Source organism: Sciurus vulgaris (genome assembly GCF_902686455.1).
Source record: "Sciurus vulgaris genome assembly, chromosome: 5".
Classification (NCBI taxonomy): Eukaryota; Metazoa; Chordata; class Mammalia; order Rodentia; family Sciuridae; genus Sciurus; species Sciurus vulgaris.
The window spans coordinates 131,896,083-131,908,657 of NC_136465.1; the positions used below are offsets into that span (position 1 = coordinate 131,896,083).

Genomic DNA, 12,575 nt, shown 5'->3' on the forward strand with positions numbered 1-12,575 from the left:
GTGTGATAATCGTTGCCGTCTTGTAGGTGGGGAAGTGGGGCCCTGGAGAACCTAAGTACTTGTTCACGGCTACACAGTTAGGGAGGACAAAAGCTGGCACTCAATGCCCGGGTCGCATAGCCATGACACAGGGTCTCGGGCCTGTTCTGATGGGCTTTGCTCCTCAACCCCCGGATTCATCTGGAAGCATCACGTGGGTGCTGTACACTGAGGGCTGCCTCCCGTTAGTGACAAAAGTATAACGGAATAGCATAAAACAAAACAAAAAAAAGCAATCCATGTCTCTAATCCTCAGGCAACGGCAGCTCCCAGATACCCCACCCTATTCTACATCAGACCCATGCTCTCCTCCGCAGGTCAAAGGTGAGTGCGATCCACCTCCACCTCTTGCGCTGTCCTATTCTTGGACTGAGTAGCTAGAAAACCAGGCCCTCGCTTGTGTCGTCCCCCAGGCACGTGCTCCTGGACCCTGAGGCCCGCGGCTGCGCGGAATCGGGCTGCTCCGCTCCTCTCAGCAGCTGCCCCTGGGACGCTGCCCGCGCACCCGCCGCTGAGCACCTCTGCGGGGAGCGACTCCGGCCGAACCCAGGGCAGCTTCCACAACCGCTACCCAAATGCCGGTCATCCCGCCACCGCCCTGGACCAATCCGGGTCTTCCCATCTGGGGACAAGTTGTTCTCACCATCAGCAGCTTTTGTGCCACGTCTCTGGGTAAAGCTCAAGATATTTACTTAGAGACCTCGGCAGGAAGCCTCAGAGCAGCGCGCGGCCCCAGCGGTGACGTGGAGAACGGCAAGCCGCAGCCTTTCCAGCAGATGGCAGTGTTGAGATGCAGATAGGCCACGGCGAGGCCCGTGTTCTTGGCTTAGACCATCTTTTAATTAAAAACCCACTAAACCCAAGGTCCTCATTCAACAAAAAGCTGAAATGTCGGAAATCTATAGGGAGATTCCAGGTGACCGAGGGAGCAGTGTGTGCTTACGCAGGCTCAGCCAGATGACTCAAGGGATTTGTAAATGAGCTCTCAGAAAACTCTCAATCAAGCATTAAGGAATGTTCTTTTCTTCTGCCTTTTTCCTTTTTTACCCCTTCTTCTGGGTCTAGAAAATGGCAAAGAGAGGATGACTTGTAAAAAAACTGTGATAAAACTCCACGTTGAAAGCATTCTCAGGTGTAAAACCTCTACCTGTAGTTTAAGTCTCTCTCTCAATGAGTCCTCTGGCTTTGAAAGTTGTCAGGTTATTTTTCAGGTAGGTGAATATCAGATTCATTGGTTAAAGCAGAACTAAGTTTCAGACTAATGGGGCTCAAGGAATCTCAAGGGATTAGGCTTAGGAAGACTGAGAGCAGAGACCTGGGAAGTTAAATTTGATTTACTGTAACATGGAGGGCAAAGAAGCTAACCTTCCTTTTGGTTCCTTGATTTTAGAACCTCGTTGCCTCCAGCCAAGAAGAGAAAGTACACACAGATACTGGATGACTCGGAGAACTGCAGAGTGTGGGCCCACCACTCCAGACCAAGTGAGCAAACCTGGCTATGACAAAGTCAAAGCCATCAGTGTCTTGAACATTGAACTGAAGCTTTTTACAGACCTTTGAACAAAATTATGTTCTTTCTCATGGAGGGCAATGATAGGCTCTGGGAATTCATTTCTTCCCTCTCTATGTCCTTCATGCAGGTGGGGTCACACAGGTGCTCACAGGAAAGTCGCCCTTCTGTCCCTCTGGTGCAAGTGAAATGTCAGTCTTTCAGTTTCAGGAGCAATGTTTCTAAGAAGATGCAAGCTGCAGGCCTGCTGGTGTGCTCATTGCTTTCTTGAGTGCAGTTCCCCTCAAGGTTAATGTGCATAGATTAACCCAGGGATCTTGGTAAAATACAGATTCTGACTCCAATCAATTTGAGTTGGGGTCTGAGATCTGAGTGCCCAGGTGAGGCCACTACTACAGGTTCATAGAAGACCCTCAGAGAAGCAAGACTTTAGAGTATTCCTCCAGTGGAAGGAAGGCAGAGAGTTGAACTTTCTTTGCACTCAATTCACGTTGCAGGATTCTGGTTGATCTTTGAAGTTGTGTAAAATCATTTTAGATATCTTCCATCTGATGCCCAAGTAGTCAGCCTTTCTAGTTTTTTGTTTTATCTAACATGTGATACATCATGTTTTGAGCTTAGAGACCTGATCAAGTTGGGAACAAATTGGTTTTCGGGAGTCTGAAGACTTGAACTTTTAGAATTTTCCTTAGCATTTGTCATAGATTTCCTAGGGAAAAGGATAATACTCCAGGCCAAATCTGTTAGCCACTGTAAATACTCAAATGCAGGCAGTGTGAACAGAGCCCCAAATTCAGGGATTGGGAATCTCTTCTTTCCCCATGAATCGTCTTGATCAGAATACCAAGTTTTCTTTTTGGGGCTCCCACTCCTGCTTCTGTCCCCAAACTCCAGAGGTTTACACCACCCTAAAAGGAGATGCATGTGGATTTGCTTCCTTTGTCTTTAGCCACCCCTGGTTGGATCTGGTCCTTTCAGGGATGTCTGGCTTCAGCCACAGCGTGGACTGTGGGGGTCCTTCAGTGGACAATGACATCATCCTCTCAGGTCTGTCAGGACTGCACTGGGTATCCAGTCTTGTAAAAGGTGAACCTCTTACTACCACCTTTCCTTTTACATGGATCCACCATAACCAGCATTTGACTCTCCCACCCCACCAATCCTAGAAACACAAAATGCTAAATAAAACCCCACATTTTGATGACACAGAGCTCTTTGTCCACCTTCCTGAGCAAGGTCACCCTAGTTTCTTCGAGGATCCCTGCATCTAGTCTGCAGCTTCTTTATGATTCTCAAACATAAAGGCTGAACAAATTCCTAGCCAGACGAGGGAACCATCTGTTCACTTTCCTACAGATGTACCAGCTCACTGGGGGATCCAGGGCAAGTCACTCAAACCTTCCAAGAGTTTCCTCAACAGACTGGATTGTTGCTCTGGCCAGTCCCAGTGTTAAGCTCCATCCTCTAATGTTTTTTCTGCTGCTTGTCCCAGACAGGGCATTGATTTTTTTTTTTTTTTTTTTTTTTTTTTTTTTTTTATCTTCAAGTCCTGGGAGAGTAACTAAAATGTCTCAACACATAGGAAACCCTGAATCCCTTGTTTAAGTCCTATTTAAAGGTCACTAAAAAGATGACTAAAGATAATTGGTTCCAGACAACTGTTCAAGAATGAAAATGAGCAGGTTCCCAGGGCCAGAGGGGGCAGGGAGACAAAGGCAAAGACTTAGTTAATCCAAATGCCATGTTTTCATTACAGTTTATGTTTTTAGCACAGGTTTTCTAGTGGAGATCTCCCACTGATGTTGCAGAGGATAGGAGTTTTTTACAAGGTCCTGGGGAAAGGAAACATTGAGAGAGGAAGGGGGAACTTGTGCCAGTCTGATAGGCAGAAGTAGGTTTGCCAGTTTTTTAATGGGAGATTTCTAAATCAGTCATGAAGGCTTTTCTGGACCTTCTCCTAAAAGGTACATGGCGGCCAAGGGTTCCAAGATCCCACTTATTAAGGTCTGAATGTAGGATTCCTAGGTTGGTATGAGCAGATGTAAAATCTTGCTTTGAGAGAAAATCACTGATAGGCAGGCTGCTGTTAGCTGGTGCTTGGCCTGACTCAACCAAATAAAAGAGGCTCATGACCTTCCTGGGAGGCTTCAGCCTTCTTATATTTTGAGCCTCACACGTGAAAGGGGTTTCCAGACCTAGAGACACAACCCGTGGCCCATGGTGAAAGGTACATTGGCTGCGCTCACCCTGTAAAATCAGGAAAATGCCCTTCTCATCTCTCTGGCATCTGGGGACTCTCAGAAGATGATTTTTATTGATTATCAAATGAGAATCATAATTTCCATTTTATTTATCTCTGAGAGTTGTTTAGAGCAAAGTACAGACGATAGTTTGAAAGGTGTCACATGCAAGCACTCTGTTTCCTCCATAGGTTGGGACTCAGGCATTTGATACCCTCACACTTTGGTCTCTGTGTGTGTTCGATTTTCTTAAGGGATCCTCAGACTTGCATGAAGGAAAGAGGAGTGTCTGAATCCCAGCTCTTCCACTCAGTAGCCATGACACTGGGCAAATGCTGCCAGGACTTTGGATCTCAGCTTCTACACTGGTTAATGAAATAAAGAATCCTTGCTTCATAACCACTCTAGAAATGTTTGGTGACCTCTCTTCAAACATATCTACCAATCCAGGAATAGACCAGAAATAGAACATATCATATTGTATTATTCCATTTCTGTAAACTCCTCTGTTTGTTAGATTGTTAAACTGACAATGGTCAGTTTTTGACAGGAGAAATTAATGATTGAAAGGCCTGTGAGGATCTGCTAGAGGTTGAGAAGTGACCTGTTGCTTGGTTTAAAGGTAGTTACTCTTATAAGAAAGAAAAAACCATTAGGCATAAAACTATTTTAATAAGAATTGTGTACTCATGATCTGTGTACTTTTCTTTAAATATAAAATACTTAAAGTTTATTGAAAAAAAGGGATCCTTGCCTTGGAGATGACTTGAGGAGCTGGTGAAATACTAGGCAAAGTGTCTGAGACAGTGCCCAGGTACAGAAATCACCCAGAGTAGCAGCTATTATTGTTAGTAGCAAGTCCCAGCAATGGGCTCAGCTTCTATCTGGAATTTCAGTGTGGGCCTGTGGTCCCTGGGGCCTTACCAGCTGATAAATAGCTCACAGGGAAGCCATGATTGGGTCACTCCTACTGCTCTGAATCCTTTCCTGTTGTGATGGGAAGGGCAGGAGATGTCATGACCTCTGAGGATATACCAATGGCCCCAGCCCCCTGACCACCCTCCCTATCATTGTCTGGGGATGTGGAGCTGGCCTTCAGTCATGTACCTGGGCACATTGACCTTGCTGCCAGGCTTGAGTAGGAAGAGGACTGTGTTAGCTGGTTTGCAGCCAGGTACCACCAATGGTTACACAGAGTTATATGGAGGCCAAGAAGCATTTCCCAAGGTTCCTTAGGGATATCTGAGTCCCCTAGCTGCAACAAGTATCGGTGATAATGACAGTGTCACTCATAATATCCAAAGGCAGTGTTGTTTAAATGCCTACTGGTGGCAGTCGCTGGACTAAGCACTTCACAGACATTAGTTGCTCCTGAGATCCCTGCACCACCCCTGGGAGGTATATATGGCTACTCCCTCTTTGCAGATGAGGACATGGAAACTCAAAGAGCTTAAATCATTTTCTTAGGAATGTTTTGCAGTTAGGTATAACGTTGTGATTCAAACCCTTCGACTCTTCCTCGACCTTCTCTCCATTGTAGGAGAAATGAAAGAAAGAAGGAAGCACTAGTTTTCCCTTTCTCTGAATTTGGTGGAAGCAGAAACATGGAAGGATTTTATTTATTTATTTACTTTTTCAATAAGATTTTAGGCCAGGTAGCTTTTGGAGGAGTGAGGGTCTGAGAAAGTTCCAGCTTTGCCCACCTCCAGTGTCCTTAGATGGGAAGAAATTTTTCAGGATTTTGGAGAAATCTATCCAACATGGGAGATTTGGTCTTATTCAAAACAACAACAACAACAACAAAAACATGTTTTACTTAGGTGATGTTTGATGACTATACTCCAAGAAAATTGCATTTTCTGTGACATTTGAGATCAAAAGCAACTGGCAACAGCTTTGTTTATTTACTTATTTCAAGAAGTCCTCAATGGAATCCTGGAGAAAGGAAAAGTTAGATGAGTAAAAGCAAACCCAGCCCTTTGCTCCTGCATTTCCCAAGCTCTGGGCTAAGTGGCACATTCAGTAGAAATTCACGTCCTATTTCTGGATTATTGCTGACGGCCTGCACCTGGTCTTGCCAACGCCCACTGTTACCCTTTCACTCCTGACATCAGGCATGAGTGATGGGAGGGGTGTTAGAAGAAACAGGAAACAGCCAATGTACCAATAGCATTTAACATAAACACTGTCTGAGGGTGAATTGCACACTTTGGGAGACATATTCAAATTAAGACAGACGGCTTGCAAGGATTATGCAAAAATAGTGGCCATCCATGTGAAATTGCTGTTATTTGACCATTTTTGATGAACAAAAGTGGCAATTTCATAGAGTTGATATTGCATGCTGAGAAGAACTCTTGTTACTTTATCTTGTTTTGAACTTCTCAAGGTGTTTTCACTTCTATTATCTTATTCTCTATGCTTGGAAGATGGGCGGCACACGTTTTTAGTTTTTATTTTGCAACAGAGGGAAGTAAGATTGTAAGTGAATAAATAGCTCATCTAAATTCAAAAAGGTAGTTGGAGTTACAGAATCTTGGTGCCACAAAGACCTGGAACAAATTAAGATATGTAGGTTGCAGTTGACAAAAACAAAAATATCCAACTGCCTCATGCAACAAAGCAAAAGAAAGAGCAATAAAACAAAACAAACCGCTCAAAACTAAGGGCTCTATTGGCTCCTGTAACTCAAAAGGGTACGCTTGGATCTCAGAGCTCAAATCATCATCAGACCAGGTGCCCCTCTTTGTTAACTGTCTTCCGCTGGTATGGCTTCATTCCCAGATGGGCTTTTCCCTCAGGTCCCCAAATGGTGCCAGCAGCTCTTGGGCATGTTATCTTATGGGTTCAAACCTCATGGAAAAGAGTGAGCATCTTTGAACGCACATTCCCTGAAGTGCTGAGATCCACTCTGCTTGGGTTGTATTAGGCCACATGGCCACCTCTGATGCAGGTACAGAATACTCTATTTTGATCCATGAAGACCCTTCTGGGGCTGAGGTAGACTTCTCTGAACCACGTGTGGAAGTAGTAGATGGATATGAAGGATGAAGTTTCCTACAAGTGTCTACCACCTCCCAAGTTGCTTATCTTATGGATAAAGACACAGGCAGCAACATGCCTCCTGCCTCCCAGCGTTTGGCACCTGTCCCAAGGTCACTTTGCCTCCTACGTGGCCCACTCATTAGTGCCATTCTGTGAATCTAGGAAGAACAGTCTAGTAGGAAGAATCTAACCCACCTGTTTCTTTGCAGTGACAGGTAGGAGTCACAACAGTGAAGTACAGGACCTTGACAGCGAGGGACAGAATGGGATGCCTGTAGACCAGTGTTCTCCTTCCCTGAAGTGGCAGCCATACCAAAGTGTTCCTTGGCATAGTTTATTAAACAGTCATTACGAAAAACTGTAAGTGGCCTCCCCAGTGAAGGAGTGGGTGGGCTGGAGACTGAGGGGGTAGGACAGTGCTGAATCTCAGGACTGAACCCAAGTACTTGGGCTTGGGTGCCACCCCCGTCAAATGGGATGGGTCAATGAGAAAGTGTCTGTCATACACCTGTTTTGTGTCCTAACTGAAGGATAGCTGGAACATGGGCTTCTGTCCTTCAGCATCCAGACTTGTAACTCTAACTCATTATAATTTACCCACTAAATGCTAGAGGGAGAGGGAATCTTTCTAGGATTCCATGCCCAGTTTAAACTAAAAACTGTAAAATTGAGTGTTCCCCAATCACTAACATTTAGTCCTGCAGTTAATTTATAATAGCATAGAAGACATTTTGGGGGTCACATTAAGTTGTTAGCCAGTGACCAGCCCTAAAATCTATGCTGCATATCAGTGTTGTCAACATACTGCATATTTTGAATGTTTAGCCTACAACCATAGTTGGTGGTTTCTTTCTATTAAGAGACTGAAATCAAATCATACAAATTATCCTAATATTAGAAAAGTTTCACCTTATTTTATAACACCACAGTTTAAAAAAATAAATGTGCACTCATGCATTATTGCTCTTGAACATGCTTCTCTTTATTCCTTAGGGTATAATTTATCTACCTAAAGCTTCTATTATTTTCCTTGGTTATAAATGCCTTCTTGAAACACTAAAAAATGTCAATGGTTAAAAAATAGGATTTTCAAGTAATAAATATAATATGAAATGAGACACATTGAGCAATAAACTTGAGGGCCTCCTTGATATTTTCCAAATTCAAATATAGAAAAGTTTATCATTAAGATGTTTATGTTGGACTAGAAGGAAGAGTTGTTTCCCTTAAAACAAAGACTAAGCCAGATGTGGTGCCACACACAAGCCTGTAATCCCAGCAACTAGGGAGACTGAGGCAGGAGGACTGCATGTTTGAGGCCAGCCTCAACAACTTAACAAGGTCTTCAGCAACTTAGTGAGACCACCTCAAAAAAAAAAAAAAAAATAGAGATTTAGGTCAGTGGTTAAGTGCCCTGGGAGTTGATGTGTTTAATAGGACACAAAGGAAACTAACTGTTAATCGTGTAATTGAAATGTCATGACTTTATGTCTTTGCTACCGTGTGAAATCAGAAAATGAAAGCAAGGAGCCATTGGTTTTGGTTTGAGTCTCACTCTTCATTTGATTTTCTTGGGGAGCAGTCCACATTCTCTATGAAGTCTGAGTACCAAGGTATGACATTGTCACACTTGGGCACATGATTTTTAAAACCCTTAATGGTTTTCCATCTGTATGCATCTGAGTTAATCAATTTTTGAGGTATTATTTATCTCTCTTTTTCCTTTAAGAGATTAAAAAAAATATTTGAACAGCCTATCTGTGCTCCACTGAACTGGAAAAAAGGGAGAACACAGATGACATCAACTCAGTGGTAGAGAGGCAGATCTACTTTGAATACGTAGCCATAAATCACTTTTCCTAAGCAAAACAGGAAGGCAGATTCATCCAGATTATAATTCAGGCTCTTGTGATATCACTTGTTATGCTGTGAAGAGAGAAAATCATTTGCTTTTTCTTTGATAGTTATGTATACTATATTACAAAATATTTCCCTAAATCATGTAAAAGCAATGAAATTAGGGATTAAAGTTTATTTGACTTTTACTCTGAAAGAAGTTTCAAACTTGTGTTACAAAACAACTTTTTAGAAGTCAGTTTAGTTGACTTGATGTTTAACTTTTGATGTCAAAAACCAAAATTGCCATTCTTAGGTAGGTTTCTATAATAAGAGATTTGAAGAGATTCTGGCCTTTGAGGCTCAGAATCATCTTCAGTATAATTCTTGTTGGTTGATTGAGGCTTTCTTAAATTACAGGCTAATGTTCATGTGTGGGCCATAAACTTACCTTTGTTGAGAATTTTTGTGAAGCTTGGAACATCACAAAAAAATTGCTTTTTTTCCTCAACAAAGACAGTTTTTATTATCTTTCATAGTGAGTTTATACAATTCTATCCATACAGGCTTTAGGGAGCAAATTAGCAGATTAATTCTAGAAACCTGGTTCAGTACAAGTTTCCCAGATGGCCTAAGACATGTAGTTTTGTCAAATTCTTCACTGAATGAATTTACCTTCTGCTGTTGATGAGCACCATGATTGTGAAGCCTTTAACTGATCAACTACTGAATGTAATCAATGACCTAGTGACTTGATCCATTACAAAGAACATGAACACTTTTCCTGAGAAACCATTAATGTTTTTCTGTTTCTGGAATTAGAGCAAAATTTAGAAACTCTATGTTGTTTCTTATAATGGCAGTCACCCAAATTGAGATCCCAGGAGGCAGAGATCCACATAATAGTCTATCTAGTACTCAAAGTTCTGAGAAGGAGCTTCTTTCTTGAGAAAAGAAATCCATATTTAGGAACCCTGATGAATTAAAAATCATGTTCCATATCTACAACCTGCATGGGAAAAAACTCACCGACTTTTATATTCTCTACTTGATAATGAATGCACTTAATTTGTTTTCTTTTAATTAGCATTTTTAGAGTATTTCATTAAACATCTTACATACAAAGCATTGCTATTGAAAAATAGCAGTGAGGAGCTGCGCTTGTAGCTCAGTGGTAGAGCGGTTGCTTAGCACGGGTGAGGCACTGGGTTTGATCCTCAGCACCACATAAAAATAAATAAATAAAGGTATTGTGTCCATCTACAACTAAAAACTTAAAGAAATTAAAAGAGAAAAAGAAAAATAGCCATGATAAAACAAATAAGCATAAGTCTGATTTGCTCTCTGGCCATCATCCAATTCCTTCCTAAACAAGGAAATCACTATGGTGAGTTTCTAGAGGTATTACCAGATTGGAGGATACAAAGGAAATGACCATACTCTAATAAAAACAGGTTTCCAGCTAGTAGAGTGACTGCATCTGGTTAATTTGGTTTAAAATTATTCCTGGTAATTTTGACCAGTTCTCTTTTTCATACGTGTACCCATGGACTTAATATTCACTCATGTGAGTAACTATGGCAGAGAGGAAAATACTTTTTTTTTTTTTAAAGGAGGAAAGAGATTAATTCTATCCCAGTATTCCTAGTAATACGGTGCTTTCTCAACTTCTAACCTACATCTTTCCATTGTGCTGTGGAGTCAAATTAAGGGTTTAGAAAGCACAAAGGGGCCAGGCAGTCTAAGGAAACAGTGCTTCCATTTGGCAAAAATTGAACCGCTTCCCTGGGAGAAGATAAAAAGCTGGGAGAGAGCCAGCTGTGTTTTGAAAGATTATTTTCATCTCCTCAGTAAAAATTCAAGAAATATATTGATTAAATACAGCCAAAGGCACTTCTGACAATATATTTTCTTGAAGTGTTTATGTAGTTGATATCATCAATGAAAGAAAATGTGTAGAAAATATTTGTAAAATTGGTTTTTTGATTCCTCTTTGCATAGACCTGATGTGGGCTTTCAAGTTGTCACAGACAAAGGATTTAATTTCTCACCAGCAGATGAAGCTTTTGTTTGCCAAAAGAAGAACCATTTTCAGATAACCATTCACATCCAAGTTTGGGGAAGTCCAAAATTTGTTAAAACCCAAATGGGCCTGAAGCCAATAGAAATGTTTTATTTGAAAGCATTTGGAATTAAGGTAAATTTTTAATTTAGTTTAATATATAATTCAGTCAACATTCATTAAGTGTTCCTATTTATCTATTGCTGTATAAACAACCATCTCAAAACTGACTTAAAATAATAATTATTTATTTGGGCTACAAATATGCGACTGAGTCCAGGCTGGGCTATGACGACTTGTCCCTGTTCAGGAGCCATTCCCTGGGCAGCTCAGCTGGGCCATTTCCAAGATGGCTCACTCACACGCCTGCCACATTTGGGCTGGCCACAGGCTGGAGCTTAAATGGGATTGTGGCTGGGAGGTCTTAGCTTTTCTCCATCTTGCTAAAGAATAGTCTGTACTCCCTCACTGCATGGGGAATGGGTTTAAAGAAAGTGTTCCCAGACACAGGAAGTGGACACTGCCAATTTCTGAAGCCTGAGCTCAGAAACTGGCACAGCACTGCTTCAGACTAGTTTTTGTAGTTTTTAGTGTATAAATCTTATACTGCTTTTACTAAATTTATTCCTGATTATTTTATTCTTATTGATGCTGGTGCATTTTTCATAGGGAGTAGACTCATAGTTTTTACCAGATCCTCTGGGAAATGTCTGACTTTAAAAAGTCCAAGGGGGGCTGGGGAGATATCTCAGTCAGTAGAGTGCTTGCCTTGCAAGCACAAGGCCCTGGGTTCGATCCCCAGCACCCAAAAAAAAAAAAAAAAAAAAAAAAAGTCAAAGGACCATTAATTTAGTCAGTGTCCCTTTTCTATTAGGTTAACAGAGGGGAAACTGAGGCCCAGTGATGTTATATAATCCACCCAGGTTAGTAAATGATAGAGCTGGGTTTAGAACTCAGGTAGTATGACTTCTGAGTAGTCAAAAGGTATTTATTAAGCCTTCGCTTCATAGCCAGCTCCTTAGCAGGGATGAGAATTCATTATCTACATATTTCATTCTGATGGTCCACCTGGGCTTGGGTATGGCGTATCCTAAAACAGGGCTTGGTTGCTGAGTATAATGTTATGATTTGAATCTGAAATGTCTGCCAAAAGCACATGTTGAATATTTGGTCCCTAGTGCTGCAATGTCCGTAGGTGGGGTGTAACCTATGAAAGTTCTAACCTCATCAATGAGATAATTGATTACTTGGATTAGTAATTGAATGGACTACTGGGAGGTGGTGGAAACTGTAGGCAGGTGGGGCATGGTGAGAGGAAGTAAATCACTGTAACCATTAGGGACTTCACCTTGTCCCTGGTCCTTTCTCCCACCTTCCCTCCCCTTCCTCTTCCTCTGCTTCCTGCCTGCCATGATGTTTCTGCCTTGGAGTCAACTGACCTGGATTGAAACCCCTGAAACTGTGAGCCAAAATAAATCTTTCTTCCTCTAAGTCATTTTCCTCAGGTATTTGTCACAGTGACAAAAAGCTGATTAACACACATATCATCTATTGTGCTCTCAATTGAGCTCTTAACAAAACAACTACAATATAAATAAATACAAACAACAAATAAAGAAGCAAATTTTTCATTGTAAAAAATTTGAAACATAATAGAAATATATGAAGAAGAAATAAAATCCACTCATACTCAGGATGCATCATTTGGTAGGCTAATTTTTCTTGTTATTAAAATTAATTTCAGCTAGGGTTTTGGTAGAGCACTTGCCTGGCATGTGTGAGGCACTGGATTTGATCCTTAGCACCACATATAAATAAATAAATAATAAAGGTCCATCGAAAA

General features: G+C 41.5%; 1 protein-coding gene across 8 annotated transcripts in view; it reads left to right on the plus strand.

Annotated features, from left to right (window-relative positions):
* Positions 1-671: 671 nt before the first annotated feature.
* The window catches only part of MYRFL (myelin regulatory factor like), a 76,126-nt gene continuing 64,222 nt past the window's right edge, over positions 672-12,575 (plus strand). For 7 of the 8 annotated variants that reach the window (XR_013764108.1, XM_079142085.1, XM_079142089.1 and 4 more), the window contains exons 1-4: positions 1,144-1,250; positions 1,430-1,521; positions 7,044-7,194; positions 10,672-10,867. Coding sequence is in view for 7 of the 8 variants with exons in the window: in XM_079142085.1 (XP_078998211.1) it covers positions 1,210-1,250; positions 1,430-1,521; positions 7,044-7,194; positions 10,672-10,867 (480 nt within the window). In the remaining variant the exon portion in view is untranslated. Of the gene's footprint in view, positions 712-1,143; positions 1,251-1,429; positions 1,522-7,043; positions 7,195-10,671; positions 10,868-12,575 lie in introns of those variants that run through there. The other variant, XM_079142090.1, reaches the window with a different exon arrangement.